Here is a 24,649-nt window from a genome sequence, read left to right on the forward strand (position 1 = left end):
TTCCTCTTTGGTATCTTCCAGGATGTTATGTTTGCGAAGCTCTCACTGAGCTGTCACATTACAGCGGCTGACCGGCCATGTGGGATGCGTCTCAAACTACATAATGCTCACTAAACACTATAAAGTCTAACTTCATTTGTTTGTAAGTGCATGATATATTGACACATCGGTTTGTTTGATCGCATGAGGTTCTGGATGGTGGTCGAGTCCAGGCAAAGGATGGTGGTTGTATGTTGAGAAGAGCAGGTGTCAGGCTGTTCACTACTCTGTAGACTCTGTGAATTTGAACTACTGCCCATGAGTGGAAAAAAATTAAATATTCATAATAAAGAAATGTTTAATAAATGTGTCCAACAGGTCAACAAACAAATTAATAATAAAAAAAATAGTATTACAATAAGTTTATATACACTACCAGTCAAAGGTTTGGACGCACCTTCTACTACATTGTTTTTCCTTCATTTCTATTATTTTTAGCATCATACATTAATAGTGAACACATCCAAACTGAAAGAATGTGTATGGTCTTATGTTGTAAACAAAAACATGTTAAATGACCCAGAATATGACATAGCAGAGCTGAAGATGTTGAGGTTTTCGTTGGGAGTAAACGATGATGGACAGGATTAGAAATGAGTTTATTAGAGGAACAGTGCATGTCGGACGTTTTGGAGACAAGGTGAGGGAGGCGAGATTGAGATGGTTTGGACATGTGCAGAATTGTGACATGGGGTATCGGTTGGAGAATGCTGAGGATGGAGCCACCAGGAAGGAGGAAAAGAGAAAGACCAAGGAGGAGGTTTATTAAGGTGGTGAAGGAAGACATGCAGGTAGTTGGGTTGAAAGAGGCAAATGTAGAGGACAGAGTAGTATGGAGACAGATGATCCGCTGTGGTGACCCATAATGGGAACAGCCGAAAGAAGAAAAAGAAGAAGATGGTTTATATTTTAAATTTTTTAAAGTAGCCCCCTTTTGCTTTTACTGCAGCTTAGCAAACTCTTGGTATTCTCTCAGTCATCTTGGGAGAATACCAAGAAATGGTTTTCCAACATTGTTGAGGAGTTTCCAGAGGTGTTGAGTGCTTGTTAGCTGCTTTTCCTTTAATCTAGATCACTCTAGATTTTGATCTGGTCTGGTATTTTTGTGTTTTGTCTACACTATTAATGTACAATGTTGAAAATAACAGAAATAAAGAAAAAACACAAAAGGAGACTGTGTGTCCAAACTTTTGACTGGTACTGTACATTTTATTCTGACGAAGAAATACTGTATAACAGTGCTGGCCAATCAGACATTATCATATTTTGCAGGAAAATGCTCCATTACAAAACTTCCGATACTCCAGTCAAAACTTTTGACTGGTACTGTACATTGTATCTTGATGAAGAAACATAAAAGTACTGGCCAATCATACCAAATAGTTATCCATGTAACAAAATTTACAATAAAGTCCAAAAATCTAAGGGTTTTTTGAATGGTCTTGACCTACAGTATGTATAAAATGGAAGGTGCTGCACTGCATCAAAAGAAGATGCCATTACAGACTGATTCCTGTGATCTTGCAACGTCCGTTTTTCTCGTAAATACATATTTCACTAAATAATGTTTGCCTTAAACCAGTTGAATGGAAAACTCAAAAAGCTGTTAGTGCATATTTTAATTATTTACAGCTTGTGCTGTATGTGTAGCTGGCTGCCTTTAATGCTTAACAAAAATGCACCCTTGAAAACATTGAAATTTACAGATTCTGACAGTCAGAAATGTGCGTCAGAATAGCTCAAGATTCTGGAGGGCACACTTTGTCCTAAGCTGCTCCACCTAGATAACAAACAACTCAGTGGACAGAAACAGAGCGAGATAGTCAGTGCCTGAGCTGCAGTTCTTAACAAACTGGACTCTAGATAGAAAAAGGCAGTTTGTTTAATCAGGTCAGACTCTCTCTCTCTCTCTCTTTCTCTCTCTCTCTCTCTCTTTCTCTCTCTCTCTCACACACATACAGCATACACACACCACTGCTATGTTCTGATACAGAAAACAATTAGTGTTCCAATCATCTCTGGAAAAAAAAAATCCCAGTTTAACACAGAATAAAATATAGTAGAGGAACATAACTGTTGGAAGAGCCCTCAAAAGCCTGTGAGATGAAATTAGAACTGCAATAAAACTATGACCCTATGCCTTCTCTTGAAACCACGCCTGTCTTATAAGTTGACATTTAAAAGAAAAAAGGAGCCGTGTAGCTCTGCTTCAGCCTGGGTGGATCTCATTTCTGCACTGGAAAAATGTCAACAAGAAGCTTAAAGAAGCGAGGGTAAGGAAATCCATCCAGGTTTAATGTCTGTTAATAATGCAAATCACAATGTTGCATTGTCAACTATGGTAATACATACTACTATGTAAATACATAATACAAATCACTTATAATTATGAAATGTGTCTTTAAATGGAGCCACAAATCTATTCAGTGGAAGTGATTGATATGAAAGGTAAACTGCAATATTATACTTTCTTCACTAGTAGATGTGTTTGATGAGTAAATATATGGAATGGAAGTTGGACAAATGCATACGTTTTTGACTGATGAAATTATAACAGTTTTAAAATTAAACTAATGTTTGGACTCTTCACTTTAGGCGTATAATGTAACAGCAAGGTCTTGGTCTCAAAGACGTGTGCAAACACGTAGTCTGGGGATTAGGCAGTTCACAGACTAGATCCAGTGCACATTAACATGAAAATCAGTCAGCACACGGAACTCCAGTCAACTTAGTAAATATGTTACCTAAAGCTTTATTTGTAAAACACTCCGGCTGCTGTTAAAGTAAAACAATTTAAATATATTTATCACTTTTGTTTTTTGTTTTTTTAAAGTAAAGGCCTGTTATGTAAATTATGATGCCAAATTTCGTTCTGCTATCATGTTTTTTAAAACTATTATTTACTTGTACATTTATTCACTTATTTATTTATTTATTTATTTATTTATTTGTTATTGAATTGTTTGTTTATTTGTGCATTTTATTTAATTGTTTATTCATTCATTTATTTTGTTCATTTATTTGTTTTTTCACCCAATAGTGTGAATTAAACAAATAATTATAAAATCTTTAATTAAATTATATACATTTTGTTTTTACATAAAATATAATGTGAAAATGAAACATCCATTAAGGCAATAAAAAATAAAGGAATAAAAATACATTTAAAAAGTTTCAGCTCTAAATACATGATGTAACAGTTATTCAAATATTTATTTTGATAATATCAAAATATATACTTTAAAAATATTTAAGCAATTAGATGGGGACATTTCCTGAAGAAAATGTGAGTGATGTTTGGATACGTCACATGTCAATGTTTGTCAATGTTTTGTGAGGGCGCAGGATCAATGACCTCAAGCAACATTACCCGCCAATCAAATCTCCCCAAAAAAATTTTGTTTTTGAAAATTCTCAATATAAGCATTCTGCATTTCTAGGATTTAGTCTAGGATTGTTAAAATGAGTGTGGATAAAAAGCTTACAGGATATATTAGAAAAGTGACATTCAGCTTTCTTATCTTTAAGGTAAAAGTAACAAAAAAATTTGAAATTAAATTGAATCTTCTTTTAATATTATAGTAAAAACACAACAAAATAATAGTTTTTTTCATGTTCTGTTTATTTATTTTAATTTCCTGCATTTCATTTTTTAGCTCTCTGTAGTGTCTTGATGAAAAAAAAAAATTAACAGTGCTGGCCAATCAGCCATAACCATATTTTGCAGGAATAACAGAGCTTCCTGTACTCCAAGCAGCATTTAAAACCATGGTAAGCAATGCAACATCTTCATATTTAGGGATGCTGTAGCTCATCAGTAAGGCTTCTCTCTGGTAACAATAATTATATTGTTATTTTAGCTGACATTATTGGCCCCCTGAGCAAGACCCTTAGCACTCCATGCTCCACGGGCACTGTTTAATGGCGAGCTAAAGGCCTTTCTCAGGGGGCCAATAATATCATCTTAAATAACAATATAATAATTATTATTATTATTATTACAATAGAACATGTAAAATAACGTTCTATGTGAAGAAATAGTTTAACTGTGTATATAAAAAAATTGTACGTCACAGGTCGGGGCGGGTCCTACGAGATCACATGACACTCCCCGCCAATCAACTCTCAGTACATTTCTATTTTTTTTCGCTCTATGACATTCTCAACATAACCACTAGGAGGCGGTAGATCTCGCGCGTTGTGCGTTGCTAGGATACACAGACACACTGCAGGTGAGTCTGAGTGTTTTCAGAAAGTGTGACATTGCTTTCCTTACTTTATGATGGAACTGCAAGAAAATAAAACGCCACAACCTGAACCTGAAGAGCTTTTGGAAGAAAAAAATGAGGTTGAAGAATCAGTCGAAGCTGAAAATCCTGAGGAGAGAATCAAGGCTCGTCGAAATCGGATGGCTGCACGGGCTCAGGCCAAGAAACGGTGAGTGCATCTGTAACTGTAGAGGCAACCTGCACTACATTACTGCTATTTGTGAGGCAGTTCTGGGGGTTTCAAAGGTTTTGCAGGACGGTAAACCATTTATCTGTAAAGAGAAAAATGAGATGTTATTTTATAAACTCCCAATATGACATTTACGGCATTTGGCAGATGCCCTTATCCAGAACGATATAAAACTGAGCAGTTGATGGTTAAGGGCCTTGCTCAAGGGCCCAGCAGTGGCAGATTGATGGTGCTAGGACTTAAACATGTGATCCTCCAAACCAGAGTCCAATAATCGCTGAGCAACCATTTAACTAAAGCGTTTAGCAAACATTTGGAATGACTTCCTGAAACACTTAAACTATCACTTTTCCCCTTGTTTGTTTTACTTTGTTTATTTTTGTTAGTTTAGGCTAATGGTATCTTAAATTTGTAATCTAGCGAACCAGTGTTGATTTGTTCATTGATAGAGACTCATTTGTACATCTGCTAAACGCCATAAATGTATTCAGATGTGTGCAGTAATAATAATGTGTGCTGTTCATTGATGCTTTTCACTTCTGAACTGTTCACATTTGGTTTAAATTGACATGATTTTAAGAGACTCCACTGTTTTTTGGGATTCAGCCCATTTATTTCGTGTGTAACAGTCGAACAGGATAAATATAAGAACTGGGATTGTACATATTATTTGAAAAATTGTTGTACATCCAGATGCATATGGGTTTTTTTTAAGTGTGTGATTTTGAAATCAAACATTTGAATCATTATGGTGATTTTAGATTTGCATATAAGACCATAGAAGTGAATTTCCTTATTTTGAGCTTTCCCCTCTTTCAGCGGGAGTGCATTTGTTTGATTCTTGCTCATTTGATCGGGTTATTTCTTATTTCTTAATTAGAAGCCTTAGGCTTGGCCATTCTTTTGTCCTGGAGTGTATGAAAGTCAATATGAACATATATGACCATACACCTGAACCTGAGTCTTGACTTGACTTGACTTGAATGATCTCTATATGTAGTTCCCCTTCCAATCCTTTGCCACAAAGTTAAAGGTGTATGATATATTGTAAGATAATAAGATTTACCTTTACTGGAAGAAGCCCAAGAGAACTTGCCCAAACCTGCACTCAATATGGTTGAACTCAATATAGTGGAACTCAACTTGTCTGCATCTCAAACCAAATGAACACCTTTGTGATGAACTGAAAAGTTGACTGCACCCCAAGCCTTCCTACCAGACATTAATCCCCAACTACTGCTCTTGTGAATGAATTTCAAATCCACACACTCCATACGCCAAAATCTAGTAGGAATTCTTCCCAGAGTAGTGAAGGTTATTTTTAACAGGAATGGAGGGAAGTAAGTCTATATTATTGCACTAGGTTTTAGAAAAGAGATTTGAAAAGCATATACGATGGGTGTCCAAATACTTTTGGATGTCAGATGTGCAATAATTTCTTTAGGCTTTGCTCTCTAAATTCCTCCTCATTTGTTTTGTTGCCATGAGTGGAGTTATTAAATGCACACTATCATGCTTGTCGTAGGCTATGTTACACTGCTGAACCTCGTTGTCCTCACAGCTGGTTATGGCCATGAGATCAGCCCAATAAAAATGCAACTTTGATCATTTTGAGTTGTTTTTTTTACCAATTAATATATAAAAATATATATATATGAATTATACAAATTCAAGGACCATCTGACCCCAGTCTGAGAACCATTGCTCTAACCATTGATCTCTTGTGTATTGTTCTTTAATGGAAACCTAAAGGCAGGAGCTTGGAGAAGACATCCAGGAGAAGGAAAAATCTAAAGAGCCAGATTGGCCGAGCCAGAGACAAATTGATCAAAGCGAAAGAGTAAGTTGAGTTTGTTGAATCACAATGTTTAATGACAACGCTGCTTTGCTGTGTACTATTTATCCATTTTGAGTATATAATAAGCAATTCTTAGCTGCATTACATTTATTTAATTAACTGATCTGCCCTTGTTGCAGCACATGACTAAACTGAAAGAAGAGAGTTCAGAGCTGGTGAACAACATTTTGGTGGCAGGTGATGCCAAGGAGTCGAAGAGGAGATTAGAAATCAGAGAAGCGAACAGAATAAGGTGCCAACCCTTCCCCTCTTTCTCTCTCTCTCTCTCTCTCTCTCTCTCTCTCTCTCTCTCTCTCTCTCATGCTCTCGCTCTCTCACACACCCACATACACACAGCCAAATATATTTTTATAAAGTTAGAAATCCTTTTTATGTACTATACAGACAAAACTATTCCAAAATTATAAACACCACCTTACAGCACACATTTAGAAAAAATAAATACAAAATTATTTGACTTTTGGTTTCATCTATAATATTTCCTACTAACACATATTTCTCTTCCAAGATTTTGAGCCTTGCGTTATGTGGCTTCAATCACACTGATTTATTGCATTTCACATCTGCACATTGCTTTTTGACTCTTTATGAGTTTGGCATCAACATCTGGTATTAGTTAAATAGAAGCTGTTTTTGGTTGAGATATGTGTAGGCTAGGTTGTGAAGCCATATTGCAGTGGCCAGACATTACTACAAAAACCTTGACAATCAGATCCAAGTATCAGTATAGTGTTATTAGTGTCACAAGGTAAAAGACGCAAATTATGAATGTATTTATGTAGCAAATGTTTATAAAATACTCTGAAAACATGGGATGTTATATGAGTTTGTAATCCAAAATTTAAAATAATTGCACAAAATGCAAACATAAGCTGTTGCTGAAGATACCATTGCTGCCCCGCACTTCCAGGATCTCGAGGTTTGATCCTAAGCTTGGGTTGTATTTGGCGCATATCTTTTGACATTTTTTAAACCAGTCTTTGGACACAAATAGGGCAAAAGAAATCTGTTTCTTATTCCTACCTTGTTTCGTAAAATATGCTGGATATTCTTGGACAGATTGGAGAAGCTGGAAAATGAAGCAAAGTCAAGCACAGAGAGGCTGGAAAAGATAATGAACAAGTGGACTGAGGCCAAGACGAAAAAGTTCCATCAGGAGCTGAGAGACGATTTGAATAAACAGCAAGAACTCTGTTGGCAAATCATTGAAGACAAGAACAAGCTCATCACTGAACTGCAGCAGGTACACAGACACACACACACACACACACACACACACACACACACACACACACACACACACACACACACAATCACTCAATAGATTTTTCCCCTTTTCTGTGCAGGAGCTAAAAGGAAGAGATGATCGCTTTGTCAAAGAACGCAAGAGGGAGGCAGAAGAAGTGGATCTTCTGATTGAACGAATGCAGGATCAGATATCAGTGATGAAGAAAAACTGTAGAAAAGAGCTGGATGCAATAGAGGTGTGGTGCAACCCTGTTTTTATATTGCTTAGCTATATTTATTATATACAGTGCATTCTGGAAGTATTCAGATCCCCTTGATTATATTGCACCCTTCATTCTAAAATGCTGTAAATGGTTGTTTTTCACATCAGTCTACACTCAATGCCACATAATGACAATGGCATAGGTATTTGGACACTTAGCTATGACTCTTTGAATCTAGCTCAAGTACAATTTATTTCTCTCTTCACTGTAATTGGAGTCGACATGTCGCAAATTCAATACATTTGTAAAGAAACATATCTGTCTACATAAGGTCTAACAGCTGTAAATTCATCTACGAGTCAGAGATAGGATTGTGTTGAGTCACAGCTCTGGGGAAGGCTACAAAGAATCTGCTCTATTGAAGGTTCCCAAGAGCACCATGACCTCCATTATTCTTAAATAGAAGAAGTTTCTCTATTTCTCAAGCAGGCGTCCGGTCCAAACTGAGCAATCATGGAAGAAAGGCCTTGGTACGACAGGTGATCAAGAACCTGACGAACCCTTTGGTTGAGTTGTGCAAATGGTTGAAATATACAGAAACATCTCCTCAGTGCAAGGCACATTAAAGCCTGCTAAGGATTTGCAACATACAGTCAAGGGATCTGAATACTTTCTATGGAGTTTATGGAGTTTTTAGATACATGTTATATATTTATATTTATACCGCTTTGGGTTTTGCTAAATTTATTGCAACATAGATTTTAATTAAAATGGATTATACTGACATTTTTGGCCATCAGTTTACACACATTAACCCATAATGACAAAGCAAAAACAAGATTTTAGGAATTTTCAGATGTCATTTAGATATGGCTTACTTACTATCTAGGAGTACGTTTGGCAGCCACGTTAGCTCCACATCTTCAAGTCTCTATTGCAAACATCATTTTGATTATGTGCATGCTAATATTTTTTTAGAAAACTCTATAACATTAATGCAAGAAAGTTATAAATATATAAAAGTGTTAAACCAAATGCACTGTGGTTGCTTTGTTTTCTGTTTGGGTTACAGAGCTCGTTCAGTGAGGAGTGGAAGGATTTGCTCACAACCAGCAAGAACGAATGGCAGCAGCAGAGGCAGAAAAGAAATAACAAAGAGGTAGAAACAGTTTTTGATTTATTTTGCATTTAATGTGTTTGTTTGTTTGTGTGTTGTACATCATTGCCTAATATTTCTGTTTTAGACAGCTGTAAATCATAGCTCTGTGTTTATTTTGTGGGCAGCTGGAGTTCTTCCTGGAGACAATGAAAATGTTGGAGGAACAGGAAGCCATACTGGATCGTCTGAGAACAGAGAGTGCAGAGGAGCTCAACAAGATCAAAATCAAACTAGAGACTCGTGTAGAGGTAAATTGTATTCCACTGATACACATATAGCCCTAAATTTCTTACTGATTTTAAATTAATTGTTTGCTGCAACAAACTGGATTTAGGAGTCTAGAACGGCTCTTTTGCTTCAGAAGAGATTGACTTTGAGTTATGATCCTGCACTGAGAATTCTTTAAATAGTAACTTCTCAATAAAACTAGGAAAAATATAATATGCAAACTGTATTATATCTTATTTTTAACTACAAAATCGAATAAGCTTTAGGTTTTTTTAGTTGAAAAAAATGGATGCAAAGTAAATTGCTAGTTTTGGTTCCAAAAATCAGACCGGACATGTTCGAGGATGTTATGAAATCTCTGAAATACACATACTCGTGATAATACGCATCACAAAAACTGAATATGTAATATTCTGAATTCTGTAATAATGTGCCAGATTTTGAAACCAATACAACTACAGCCATTTTTCTGCCTATAAAATATTGCTACTAATGCTGATTATTTTCTCAAAAACTGGATTTCATAATATTACTGTTGTTGGCATTTTATAAAAGCTGCATTGCTAGAAGCAGAAAAACATTCTTCCGTGGTACCCAAGGTTAACTGTACCTTTTAGAACGAACAAAAATTGTCCACAAAATTTGTGAATCTCTTTTCAGTAATGATAAACATAACATCAACACAGAAATCAATATATTTCTATGTTTTTGTCTTCATAAAAAAGCACCTAGAACAAGACCTGCAGGCAAGAAAGGCTACGTACCAGCTTAATCAGGAGAAGCTCGAGCATAACATACAAATGCTGAAGAAATATGGGGATGATCATATCATCGGTAGATCTCAGCAAATAAAGAAGATCACCAGGTACTATTAAAATCTCAAATGATCCACTTTCTAAAGTCCAACTGAGACTTACTCTCGCAATTATTTACATAGCAGCGATAACCATGTTAGCACCTGTCTGTCAGCTGCACTGTATACATTTATTTATGTGTAATGAAATGTAAGTTAGCTCATATATACCAAATAAAGATTCCCTTCAAGCAGGATTATCAGATTGAAAAGATGCAGTGGGTTCAGGCTTCAGGTGTGTCAGTGTTTACTTTAAAATTTTGATAGTGTTTGTGTGACTCAGATAGCAGGTTTGATCCTGCAAAAAATCAACTGGAAAATAAATGGATTTTTAATAGCTACAGAATGTACTTAAATTAGTAATTGTTAACCAGTTCAAATATTCTTTTGTATCTGACCACTTCATTGAGCAGCTTATTTCTAATTGGGCACTCTTTTTTTTTCAAGGCCTATCCGTTGTGAAGTACAGTAATCCCCCGCTTTACCATGCCCCGGGTTTATTGCAGAATTGCATTTACCACATAAATAATTTGTTTAGCTGATTTTCCCTCGCGGATAGCACGGTAGAATAAAAAAGAGTTGTTTTTATGGAGTTTTATGTTGAAATAATAACATGTATTAATAAAAATATAATTATTAATTATAAAACGAAGTCAAATGTAAGTGAGTTTTCCGGGGTGGCGTCCTTTATCAAGGTTTTTCGTTTATCGCGGGCAGTTTTGGAACATAACCGCCGTGATAAAAGGGGATTACTGTACTGTTTACATTGGGCTTCCTTTGTTACAGAATGCAGGATATGTGCAACAAACTGAAGAAAAAATGTGCCGTTCAGGACCAGCAGTTCGGTGAAGATATCAAGTCATGGACTAATAAGTACAAGTACCTCATCCAGCAGTATGAAGATTTTCAGAAGAGGATCAGGTGAACAGTAACATCCATATACACATAGCATACATGATAACCACTAATCACATACAGTTTAATCTGTAATTGTCAGATTAATACTGTACAAAGTAGAATACTGTACTATGTACTATACAATATGGGTCCTCAACCACTGCTGCATTTTATTAAGATTACTCAAAATAAGTTATTCTGTTTCTGGCTCTCATAATTGACATGCTGCTTTGTGTTGTAAATGTAATTGTTATAATTCTATCATTATTGGCAATTAGATTTTCTTATTATTATTCTATTTATTAGGCCAGTTGTTAAATACACTTCATTGCATTTTGTTCGCTGCATGGTGCATGTGACAAACAAAATTTGAATGTAATACTGATCCCTTTCCGTGTGTTTGTGTACACACATGAAGGCACTTTACGGCAGTCAATACCAAGCGATACAAGGAGGTTTGGAGGATGAATGAAGACGAGGCCAAAGAATTGGCGTGCAAGGCTGTGGATACGGACCGTGTTATTTATGAACAGGTGTTGGGTCTGCCCTGGAGTCCCCCACCACTGCCCTTCATGGTTCATTCAAAATCCAACCAGCCACGTCGAACAGCACAGCAAGTGGCCACACAAGTTCTGGAAGAGAAGGACGAGACACAGGATCTGACAGAGCAAGAGAAAAGTACGCAGGAGGACTCCAGCGTTCTGGATAGCATCGTAGACGAGGTGGATCATAAAACAGTAAAAAAGCTGCTGGAGCTTCTGTGTGATGAAACGGTTGGTACCATGTCTATTTTTGACTATCTATCCTCATCTTTGGTACCTTCTTTGTGGATCGGTGGTATTTCTTATTTTTAAAAAAGTAGGTGTTCGTTAGTTATTCGATAGAGGCCTAACGGATGTGACATTCACAAAGTAAAACTGGGCATCTTTTACAGGCCACATTACCATACAGTGTCATTTTTAAAACAAGAAAGAATAACTCAATTTCGCATATATTTTACAGTAAGAGATTGTATAATCAATAATATATAACATGAAAAAAGGACATTTTAACAAGGGCATGATATGGCATTTATTGTAAACAAAAAAACTTCTTCTTTCTGTGGAGTTTCACATGTTCCGATTTTCCAAGGTGCTCTCCAGGTTCTTCCCACTTCCTAAAATGAAACATTCCAGTAGTTGAAATTGGCATTCTAAATTTCCCCTAGGTGTAAATGAGTAGGTGTGCATGGTGTCCTGAGATTGACTGGCATTGCATCTAGTTTGTTCCCAAGAGAGACTCCAGGATTTTGATTGAATGAATGAACATTTATCCTTTAGAAAGAAGTCTACCATGTTCAACAATGTTGGAATATAATTGATCCAGACACATTTTCTTAAACGTTATTTTTTAAATGTATTTATGCTTCTAATATAAGGGTTTATAGACTTTGTTAAATCAAAATACTGATATAGATACAGATATATTTTGCAATAAACAGATACTGCCCTAGTGTTACACCCCAAATATGTATTCTGTTATTGATTTCTCTGGTAAATAAGTTATACATGGTCTGGAGTGAACATAAACATCAATATTTCTTTTTACCAATTTTTTTTTTTTTATGTTTTAGGGTTTTCTTATAGAAAGTAAGTTACACACGCTACTCTCGTCCTTGAAGAAAAATGAACAGACTACTTTAAAGCTTGACTGTATCTTTTATGTGAGTATTTTTATATAACCTTTCACCATATCAGCTGTTTTTAACTGCTGAGATTAGTACTAATAGTATAATGATATTATTCTATGAATATAAATATATCTTGTGCGATTGATTGCAGGCCATGGGGATTGAAAATGAAGAGGATATAAACAAAATGATCAAGTTCTTCCTTAAATACAAAGAGCAGCAAAAAGAGAAGGTGAAGTTAGGAGAAACTTTGTGGGTTATTCTGGTGTAATTCTAATGTCATTCTGAGTTCTGTTTACTTGTCATACCAACTGGCTGACTTGGGTTTGTGTGTCTAGACGAATATATCAGTGAATGATCAGGCAGAGGAGGAGACAAATCTTATCGACCCAAATGATCTTCTAAGAACTCTCCGAGCCTTCACTGCCCAGTTCTATAAGGCCAGGTATGTGTGTGTGTGTGTGTGTGTGTGTGTGTGTGTGTGTGTGTGTGTGTGTGTGTGTGTTCTATTTATAATCAGAAAATCTTCTTAATCCAAATTTATACAAAATGGCTACCACTCAATTAATAGAGTTGCCAGATTACTCCCTTTGTGATATTCTGCACGTTCACCTTGTATCCACAGTCTAAAATCTAGTAGAACATTTTTAGCAAATAACAAAAAGCACATGCATATATCATAGTCCATATAAGATCCCATCCATTAGCACTACTACTACTTCTAATAATAATAATAATAATAATAATAATAATAATAATAACTATTATATTGTTATTCACGAGAAAACAATTCACCTGCTCTTTTATTACAGGGAAAAATGCTGTAATTTTTGTTTGTGATAATCACACATTAGCTACAGTAGTAGTATATAAAGAGGTTGAAAACCACTCGGGCATTTATTTAATTTCTCCCCCCCCCCAACAGAGAACTTCCTCAATATGAGGGCAGTGCTCTAGTGCTGGGGAGGATGAGTGACTCTGCGGTCGAAAAGTACTGGGAGAGCATAGCTAATATCATCCCTGTGTCCAAGCTCAAAGTTTGGAGGGCGCTGGAGTCAGGTCTTACGAAGTACCAGTGAGTATGAGCATAACCACACAATAACGAATCCTTTACACAGATCAGTTTCTCAGTGAAATCCCACTAAATCAAGAAATCACTGTATGTTCATCCATCGGGATTTTTTGTTCTTACCAGCTATATGTTGTGTATAATGTTATTTCTTTCTCAGTACTGAGCTGACTGAGAGGGCCGAGCTTCTGACTGAAACACAGCAAATCAAACAACAAAACTCAGAGCTCCGCATGCTTCTGCACACATATCAAAGCTCAAAGGTGTGTGTGTGTGTGTGTGTGTGTGTGTATGCAAGTTTGACATATTTTATGGTCTGTTCTCCTTTGGTATTGAATCAACTCACATTGTGTCTTGTGATAGGTCAATGCTGAGCTGATGATTCCGCCCAACCAGTTGATGCAGTGATGAAGTTGCTTCTCCGTCACTGACGCTGAAGTAGACAATCGAATTTGTCACATTACAACTGGCACTGGTTACAATTGTCCAGATTCTTCAAGTGTGTGAATCAATGAAACGAGAACAACACGTGTGCTCAATAAAGTGTCTAGTGTAAATGTATTTGAGTGCATAGTGTAAAGAGTAAAAAAACACTATTTACAAATGATTTCCGATGCCCCAAGTCCCTGTCAAGTCACAATTAATGTAAGAAGCATATTTAAAAACAACTGTTGTCCAAAGTGCTGGTTTACTGGGAGCAGCTCTGATTGTAAAGTCTAATAGCAGCAGGGAGAAAAGACCTTCGTTATCACTCTTTTAGACACTTAGGATGTACAAGTCTGTCACTGAAGGAGCTTTTCATACAGTGGGAGAGAGTCATTCTCCATCAATGATGATAGCTTTGCTAACCTCCTCTTGTCTTCCACTGCCTATACTGTGTTCAGGGGCATCCCCAGGACTGAGCTGGCATTTCTGATTAATGGATTTGTCCAGTCTTTTCCTTTCTGAAGTAGAGATGCTACTGAACCCAGCAGACCATTCCATAAAAGATGGCTGAGGCCACCACAGAGTCAAAAATGGACATCAGCAGAAAGAGTCTGTCTTTTCTTATAAATTGCATCTGTGTTATCTGTCCAGACCAGTTTCCTTCTAGATGTAATTACATTACATTTAACAAGATGTCCAACACAAGGATGGTGTAAAAACAGGACATGTGACACATGTGGAAATAGTTACACACTATCAATAAATAAGCATGTGGTGATGCTATAATATAGTTTTACAGTCATTTTGGATAAACACATGTTGACTTAAATTTAAATATTGTCTAAAACAAACAACAATGGCAGATTATAATCAAATATTATTGGGTGAGCACCATTTATTAATGTATATACTTTCGTTTATGTACATCAGCATTTAAGTAGAATTTAACATCAATCAGCCAAAGACAAGAATTAGAAGAAAAGAATGTGGGATTCTGAACATGTCTCTTCTGTAGTTCTTTAACATCCTGTTCTTTGTTTGGCAGGTGTACATAAAGTACTTTCCCCAGAATCTTTGACATACCTGTTAGAATTACAGACTGCCTCAGCCCAGATTCCACCCCACGCTATATCAAATTAAGCTCATCCACAAAACGGTATAAAAAAATTAATCTTAATCATAGTCTTAATTTACTCAGTCTGGGAGAGGCAGCAAACCATCAAGGACTATCTCTAACCAAAAGGTGTCTGAGACCATGATTATCATTTAAACAATACCCTAATCTGACCTGCTGGGGGTGCCGGCACCAGCAAAGGTGTAAACACAACTTTGAACCCAAAGTGCTTCATGTATATTGTCACAGCTACGCTGTTATTAACTTCATTATGATCATTGTTGTCCTCATCCTTTTTTTCCTACATACCCTATATAAACAAAAGTTTGCGGACACCTGACCATCTTATGAACCAGTTCCACATGTAGTCTCCATTTCCAAGTTTATTACAACCTCCTCCACTCTTCTGGCAAAATGTCTGCAAGATTTTGAAGTCCTCATCAACCACAAGGGCTGTACTGTACAGAGTCTTGTACTCACAGAATAAGGAGTGCTGGGGTACAGTTTATCCCAAAGTTGTTAAAGTTGACATCTTCCACTCCAACCCATGTAAATCATTTGGAAATGTCAGGTGTCCCAATACTTTTGTCTATTTAGTGTATCTTTCACTGTATCCTTCAATTCTTCACTAATAACCGTCTTCCCCTGGTGCTATTAATAAATCCTTCATACTGAACTTTCTTTTCAGTGCTTTACTGTATGCCATTTCATATATTTTCAGATGTGTTTAGATATTTGGTTTAAGCAATTAATTCAGAAAAGCAAAATCTTATGACTATAACATTGACAGTATAACTGACTTGTATGTATTGTATTTTTTGGATTAGAACTACATTTTGAAATGAGTTCTGATCTACATATGCATGCAGCAAAAGCCAGACATTTCCTCTTACGTATATTATTCATCTTCATTTACCACTTAATTATGGTCAGGGTCACAGGCTGATCGAAAATGCGTGTGCAAGGTTTTTCCCATTGTCAGCTATTTTTTTATAAACCATCTAAATCTAGCACCAACAAAGCCTTTTGAGATCTATTCTGGATATTTAAATTAAACCTGCTGCATGTCTTAAATTACATATATATGTTGCTAATCAATTCTAACAGATTTAAATTGAGTTCTGGAGAATTTGTCTGTAGATTAGGAGTTTTATGCCATATCAGTAATACGTCATAATTAATCCATTTAAAATGTTACACAGCCAATCCAATTGCAGATTCAAAGAGTACAAGTAAATGTGGATTCATGTTTTGATCCACTTTATTAATGTAAATAGCTAAAATGCAGCTTTAACAGAAAAGAAAACCGTTGACACCAGACTAAATGTTACAGATTATTTATTATCAATACAAGAGGACACAATAGTTCAGTCACATGTAAGTGCGGCAGGAGCTCCACCCCTTTCATTTGACTGGTTCTGGTCAGTCCACAGGACTTAAGTCTCCTTAATCAGCTTGGTGAGCTTCTGGATTTTTGTCTTGGTGGACATGTCCGCATATTTATCACCGATGCTGACAATCATACCCCCGAGAATGGAAGGATCGGACTGAGGACACAGAGTTTCTATATTACTTTTACATCCAGTGAAACATTGCTAAACAGAGACAACAGTAGAATCACACTGAAAACACAGAAAAGTCCTTCATCTCAACCGTATCAATTTCTCTTTACACACCTAAATCAATTGCTCACTGGTTTTATCCACACATTTACAGTAACCTCATTTACCTCACAAAGTGCTACCAAGAGTTCTACCAAGTTTTTTTTTTTTTTTGCAGAAAACTTCTCTATCTACATCCAACAATGAACTAGTCTAAACGACACTTTGTTGCAGAACAAACATCTGTTTAATACTCAATTCAGTTTTTTGTTTGACAAGTGGGCAGTGGTGCCAATAGGACCAAACCTGTACCTTATAATGATCTGCATTATACAAAGCCACATATTTAAAGGTTTTGATCCAGATTTTACATTAAAACAAACAGTAAACAATTTATTGACCAATATCACCAAACTAAATTATGTAAAATTCTACATCAACTAAAGTCTACCAAAGTAAAATCTCCTGTGTAAATAAACACATCAAGATAGATATCTCTCTCTCTCTAATTAGAGATATATATACACAGTACAGACCAAACGTTTGGACACACCTCATTCAAAGAGGTTTCTTTATTTTCATGACTATGAAAATTGTAGATTCACACTGAAGGCATCAAGGGCTATTTGACCAAGAAGGAGAGTGATGGGGTGCTGCGCCAGATGACCTGGCCTCCACAGTCACCGGACCTGAACCCAATCGAGATGGTTTAGGGGTGAGCTGGACCGCAGAGTTGAAGGCAAAAGGGCCAACAAGTGCCAAGCATCTTTCGGGGAACTTCTTCAAGACTGTTGGAAGACCATTTGAGGTGACTACCTCTTGAAGCTCATCAAGAGAATGCCAAGAGTGTGCAAAGCAGTAATCAAAGCAAAAGGTGGCTACTTTGAAGAACCTAGAATATGACATTTTTCAGTTGTTTCAAACTTTTTTGTTATGTATATAATTCCATATATAATTCCACATGTGTTAATTCATAGTTTTGATGCCTTCAGTGTGAATCTACAATTTTCCTAGTCATGAAAATAAAGAAAACTCTTTGAATGAGAAGGTGTGTCCAAACTTTTGGTCTGTACTGTGTGTGTGTGTGTGTATATATATATATATATATATATATATATATATATATATATATATATATATAAATTTCCCATACATATACACACGAAAACTATTAAAAATAACTTGTGAATGGTTTTAGAAAATCCCTGTGCTTTAACATTGCTTTAACACCCACCTTGGTCTCAAGCTTGATGGACTCTCCCTTTGCCAAGAATCCATTGAGCGCTACTTTCAATTCTGCAAGGCTAGCCTCATCCAGGGGCTGAATTCACAATACAGGACAAAAAAGACAGAATTTATTAGACTGAATTGAATTAATTTTCATTTGTAAAGCGCTTTTTAACAATGGACATTGTGTCAAAACATCATTACACAGATAATGATGTGGTAATAAAGAATGAATAGGTTTGTTCCTAATAATTATAAGTTTGTCCCTGATGAGCAAGTTGGTGGCGACTGTGGCAAGTAAAAACTTCCTAAGATGGCACTGATGTACACTGTCTTTTTGTGTATTACACTGAACAAACTAAATGCCTGCTGAAACAGGAAAAAGAGGAAGTCTGACCTGTGCGGTGGTGACTGAGCAGGTGACCTCTCCTCGGTGAGCGCTCATCATTTTGCCAAAAGCAGTAATAACATCAGAGGTCAGAGACAGACGGCCGTTTTCCGCCAGTACGTCTATGGAGAAGAAAACATGGAAAACGTTCAATAAAGTGTTTGCTGTTGTGAGGTTTTCCTTTTCTTCTGATTTTAAATGTAATATCAGCTAATAACAGTTCTGACATGAGACACATTGTGTTGATATTAAGTCTATTAAGGGAATATTATGAAGAGAAAAAGAACAGAAATTATATATTCACTTCAGTTTAAAAGATGATTAGACCTAAAATGATGATCAGTAACCAGATAGCTCATGATTACAAGTACAAATATTGTGAATGTGTGAATGAAAAGAGAAATGAGAATGTCATATGGTTAAAAAAAAATAACCATCCCCTTGGAATGGCTAAATAAAATAATAAATTGAATGAATAAAAATACAATTATAAACAGTAATAGTAAAAAAATGTATAAATATAGTATTAATAAATATGTGAATAAAAAAAAAACTACTACAAATTAATTGATTCATTAAAATAAATCCATCTATCCATCCATACTAAAAAAATAGCATTTCCTTTACTAGTCAACCTACAGGCACTACATCTTACACACTTAAATTCCTGGGTGTTCAGAGAGACAAATACTCACTGATGAAGTTGATTGTAATTGGTGAGAGCTTGGCCTTGTTCAAAACATCATTAAAAGTCTTTTGTTTAATGTTGCGCTTGATGTGGGGATTCAACACAATGCTGGACAACTTAGGATCCTTAATCAGGCTCTGAGAAGAGGAAAGGGAAAAAAAAAAAAATAATCACCACTAGAACACAAAAGACACGTTTATATTTGAAGATTAAATTGAAGCTACTTGAGGTCCTTCTGTAGAAGCAGCCTAAGCAAGTCATCTTCTTTTAACAGCTCCCATTAGGGGTCGCCACAGCGGATTATCCGTCTAAATACCCCGTCCTCTACATCTGCCTCTTTCAACCCAACTACCTGCATGTCTCCCCTCACCACATCCATAAACCTCCACCTTGGTCTTTCTCTTTTCCTCTTTCCTGGTTGCTCCATCTTTAGAATTCTCCTACCAATATACCACATGTCCCTCCTCTGCACATGTCCAAACCATCTCAATCTCACCTCCCTCACTTTCTCTCCAAAACACCCTACATGCGCTGTCCCTCTAATAAACTCATCTCTAATCCAGTCCATCCTCGTCACTCCCAATGAAAACCTCAACATCTTCAGCTCTGCTACCTCCAGCTCCACCTCCTGTCTTTTACTCAATGCCACTGTCTAAACCATACAACATCGCAGGTCTCACCACAGACCTAATAACTTTCCCTTTCACTCTTGCAGACACTCTTCTATCACAAATCACTCCTGCCACTCTTCTCCACCCACTCCACCCTGCCTGCACTCTTTTCTTCACTTCTCTAACACACTCCATTACTCTGCACTGTTGACCCCAGGTACCTGAATTCCTCCACCATCTCCACCTCTTCTGCCTGCAACCACACCATTGCACTGCCCTCCCTCTCATTCATACACATGTACTCTGTCTTACTCTTACTGACTTTCATTCCCCTTCTCTCCAGCACATACCTCCATCTCTCCAGGCTCTTCTCAACCTGCTCCCTACTCTCAGTACAAATAATATCATCCGCAAACATCATAGTCTACCGAGACTCCTTGTCTGACCTCGTCTGTCAACCTGTCCATCACCACTGCAAACAGGAAAGGGCTCAGAGCCGATCCTTGATGCAGTCCAACCGCCACCTTGAACCAGTCTGTCGTTCCTACTGCACAATTCACTGCTGTCACACTGTCCTCATACATGTCCTGCACCACCCTCACATACTTCTCTGACACACCTGACTTCCTCATACAATACGACAAGACAATAATGTAAAGGCTAAAAGAAAAATTCACTCACATTCACACGGCCCAGCTCTTGCTCCACCTTGTCCAGATTCTTCTGCTTGCTGGCTGCAGAATACAAAGCGGTTGCATAACGGCCCTCCACTCCATACACCTGAATGGGGGGCTGGGGACATGAAGTTAGAGTTTAGATAACTCTCTTAATACTAAACATATCCAAAACCTATTGGTAAACATCAATAATAAATGAAGTTCTACAATTTTCAAATTAAGGAGATTTACCATGAGGTTTGACAATGATTAACAAATCATTTCTAAGAAAACAAGAAATTAATTAAAACTTTCTTTCGGCTTCTCCCATTAAGGGTTGCCACAGCGGATCATCCGGTATTCATGATCGGCATGTTTGATTTGGCACGTTTTTATGCTGGATGTCCGTCCTAATTAATTACTAGTTTCAAACCTTTTTCCCTCCCTGACAAAGCTAATGCACCAAGGAAACAAACCTATATGAAAACAACAAAGGATAGCTATGCACTTTGACAGCAAGTTATTATTCACTTTTGTTTTTAAAAAAATCCCTGGCATATTTTCATATTACTAAGGTATCATCATTAGATCAGTGCACAAACACCTTAAAAATTATGTTACAAACAAAGCAACCTTTATCAACGAGTAAAATATACTCGCATTATTCAGAAACATGGCTGAACTATAGGCTGCAAAACACAGGTCCTGGAAGCAAGTTGATTCTGCCACAGTGGTATTTCCCAGACCCGACTGTTCAAATTTAAGCGTTCTGTTGGGAGATGTTTCTATTACAATTATGGAAGAAGTCCCAGGTTTCAACATTTAGTTTCCAGCATTTTATCTGCCACATTAAAATCTTCAGGACAGACGATTTAATAGTTTTTGGTTTCTCAATAATAGGACAAGCTGTATAATTTTTGGTTTGGTTTGATTAATCCCAAGGGGGATTAAAGTCTACTGAGGGAAATAACTGTTTATAGCTGCTATATGTGAAACCTGGAACTAACCTGTTATAGCACATTCTGCAGCATTAACAGAAATATAAAAGATTAAAGTGCAGGAGCCTCAACAATTAAACAAATTATTCCAGAAACACAGTAACCACTGATGATTTAAATTGCACACTGTTCTGAATAACAGGATAAAATTCTCTACAGTCCTGATATCCCAGGATATTATATATTCATATTCAATGTATCCATGCAGTAAACGTTACCCAGCCATGATCAACAAAATATGATATAGCAGTGCTTGTGTTCAAGTAACTATTAAATTAATTACTGACTCCAAAGCGTACGAGTAATGACACTTTTATTGCTGTTAATGCTAAATTTTGCCTTATTTAGAAATTAAACCAATCAAATTCATGCACAGAATAAAAGGTTCACTCATTTCTGGTGCACTGGTGGCTTGGAACATATCCAATGTACAAACGTAGGAAGAAGGCTCTTCAGGGTAGTAAGCAAATCGCACCACACCATTATGGATTATTTTCTGATAGCAACATGCTCCGTTTTTGTTTTATTTATTTATTTATTAGTAAAGCAGCAATTCCACTAGGCTTCCAGCTTGCAAATTTTTTTGGACACCTGCTTCAAAAAAACGGACTGCAACCGGATACGACAATGTTAAAATATACAATGTGTTCTGGTATTTGCAGCGACAAAGCAAATCATCTTTCATCATGCTTTCAAATCATCTTGTATTTCCTAAAGAGGTCATGCAGTGACATATCGGTCTTCACTTGGTCACTCATCTTCACTCGCAGGTTCACCACACGCTTTCGTTTTTTAATGTCTAGAGTGTGTATGTATGAAATTCTTCCACGGACCAAAAAATTTAGTGTGACCACGATTTTCAGTAAGTCGTTCATAGCATTACTATTAGCTAAACTATGTGATGTGAGTGGTCGATGTAAGTGATTGAATAATGTGATTAATATCGAAGCACATCATTTCAAGGGTTGTAGCTTCTTTAATTAAGTTAGTAATAGAACCTTAGTATATGAAAGGTGAAAGTTCTTCTGTTAGTTTGATTTTCCTGCTCTGTATGCACAGACAGGTGTTTTCATAAAGCATTAGGTTTAATATGAGTTGTATGAAGTTCAAAGAAATATAATAGGATGCTTTATATTACCCTAATGAGTTTTGCTACCGGTCGGGCCACCGACGTGCTCAACTGACGCACCTGAGGAAAAAAAAAAGAAGGAAAAGTGAATCAAGATGAATGATTATTACTTAGTTTTTTATTAGAAAAATTAAATACTTTGTCCTTATCATGAAAAAAAAAATCAGGTTGAAGTTTATAACTGGGTCGCTTCATAACCTTCAGTGTTCAAGTGCATTGCGGTTGGTCATACTGTCAGCAAAGGGCATTATAGCTAACTGTCTCAGCATACCGCCTAACAAACAGTGTGTGAAAATACAGAAAACGAAAACTAAGAGTTGAGAATCATTCAATTTACCCAAAAGAAACCCTGATATATACAATTTCTAACAGCTAACTAGCATGACAGCTGCTGTTAAGGCTAATATTAAACTGCTAACCGTTGACTAGCCGGCCTGCATGTGTGGTCTTAATTTAATCCAATAACAATAATAAAAATAAATACATTTACTAAAAAAAAAAAAAAAAGCATTTTTAGTAAAGCATGTATAGTAGCATTGCTTTGTTTGTTTAGCTAAATTATATTCTTTAGTTTTGAGAACGTCATACCTGCATCCCCAGACCAAGCGCGGCCATTTTCTCCTGCGACTGTGTAGGTCAAAGCAGCTGCGCATGCGCGAATGTCTCCGGTTAAAAAAAAAAAAACAAGGTTGCAGCAGTGTGTTATGGGTAGCGTAGTTAGTCACGTGGTAGGAGTGGAAACAAACTTGAAAGCCTCATGGAGGAACTGGATTATGAAGCTGGAGACTTCTCAGGACAAACACTTTGCTACTGCAAATCCACATGTTACGATTTACAGTAGCATTATCAATTTATTGTCTTCAAATCACAATACTGATGAGCCAAGTTTCCGAATGTATACTGCAGACTGAGGGATTGTAAAGGTGCAGGAAAGGTGAAAAGCCTACCTGTGTACCTGCATATTTCTAACTGGACTGTAAATATTCATTTGAAGTGACTTGCAAGTCCTAAACTTGCAGAATTGTGATACATTTTGCACAATATAGTGCTAATTTTGCTATTATTTCAGGATATTACGCCTCTAAGAATCAGTTATATCTTATTACATAATTTCTACAAAACACCAAACCATTGACTTAACATTCATGCCTGTTATATTCATTGTATGTCATAAAAGACTGCAAAATGCATAAGATTTACACAATGTTTTCCATAGAAACAGGATATTTTCAGACAAATTTCTTTCATCGACTGTACAAGCAGATGCTTGTTTGAAATGTCCTGTTTCTCAGGAAACGTTTTCTACATCTTTACTTGCACAGCTGATGAAGTGCATTTGTCTTAAATCCCCTGGCTTTTCTGTTTCATTTGACTAATCCTACCATGTTGCAGCATCCAAATGTATATCATAATCTTTCAGATAGGTCAAAAGATTAATGTTCACGTCAAACATCACGAAATAGATAAATTATGTGACCTCAGTGACATGGGTGTTGTGCCAGATGCCAAGCCTTTCAGGAACTGCTGATCACCCTGGATCTTCACTCACAATAACTGTTAAAGAAGTTAGCCAAAATTAGGAAGAAAAAAAACGAACAAAATCCAATGGAAATGCCATGCTAGTCAGAACGTCAGAAGAAAATGGCCAAACAAGTTTAAGTTAACAGGAAGCCTGTGTTATTGAAAGTACCTGCTCTTTATAACCATGTGAGCAGAAAACCATCTCAGAATGCACAGCAAGCTGACTGTGAGGTGAATTGGCTAACATGAAATACAGTACATATTGTATCAACCTTAAAGATATTGGTCTATGAAACCCAGCTAATGGACATGTTTTGTTTTAATGAATTCAAAATTAAAGGGTAATATTTGAAATGTATTTATATTGTTTTAAACAATGAAATTACAGTAGCTTACTGCCTCAAGCAGTGTCACCTCATTAGGGGTCGCCACAGCGGATCATCTGTCTCCAAACCACTTTCCAAACCATCTCATTCTCGCCTCCCTCACCTTGTCTCCAAAACATCCTTCATTATTGAACGTTACTTGAACCAGTCTGTCGTTCCTACTGCACACTTTACTGCTGTTACCCTGCCCTCATACATGTCCTGCACCACTCTCACATACTTC

At 36.6% G+C, this 24,649-nt stretch overlaps 2 protein-coding genes across 3 annotated transcripts; one reads left to right on the forward strand and one right to left on the reverse strand.

Moving 5' to 3' along the window:
- Positions 1-2,252: 2,252 nt before the first annotated feature.
- Positions 2,253-15,267, forward strand: drc1 (dynein regulatory complex subunit 1 homolog (Chlamydomonas)). 2 transcript variants are annotated; one of them, XM_083536993.1, is made up of 17 exons: positions 2,253-2,312; positions 4,335-4,476; positions 6,250-6,337; positions 6,475-6,587; positions 7,415-7,598; positions 7,702-7,839; positions 8,879-8,965; positions 9,091-9,213; positions 9,919-10,058; positions 10,833-10,967; positions 11,362-11,716; positions 12,556-12,645; positions 12,764-12,844; positions 12,951-13,057; positions 13,538-13,687; positions 13,842-13,944; positions 14,045-15,267. In XM_083536993.1, exons 2-17 carry the CDS (start codon positions 4,448-4,450, stop codon positions 14,087-14,089), a joined length of 1,968 nt encoding a protein of 655 aa, XP_083393119.1. In that variant the 5' UTR covers positions 2,253-2,312; positions 4,335-4,447; the 3' UTR covers positions 14,090-15,267. The 2 variants fall into 2 exon arrangements, with proteins under 2 accessions (XP_083393119.1, XP_083393118.1); XM_083536992.1 differs by lacking the exon at positions 2,253-2,312 and having other exon boundaries at positions 3,340-4,476.
- A 1,275-nt stretch (positions 15,268-16,542) lies between these two features.
- On the reverse strand, positions 16,543-23,253 carry atp5po (ATP synthase peripheral stalk subunit OSCP). The gene is made up of 7 exons (XM_083537201.1): positions 23,108-23,253; positions 22,529-22,579; positions 20,418-20,528; positions 19,133-19,262; positions 18,447-18,559; positions 18,057-18,143; positions 16,543-16,768 (listed from the first exon to the last, which is right to left on the reverse strand). Exons 1-7 carry the CDS (start codon positions 23,132-23,134, stop codon positions 16,658-16,660), a joined length of 630 nt encoding a protein of 209 aa, XP_083393327.1. The 5' UTR covers positions 23,135-23,253; the 3' UTR covers positions 16,543-16,657.
- Positions 23,254-24,649: the final 1,396 nt, after the last annotated feature.

This window comes from Silurus aristotelis (genome assembly GCF_946808225.1).
Source record: "Silurus aristotelis genome assembly, chromosome: 3".
Taxonomy (NCBI): Eukaryota; Metazoa; Chordata; class Actinopteri; order Siluriformes; family Siluridae; genus Silurus; species Silurus aristotelis.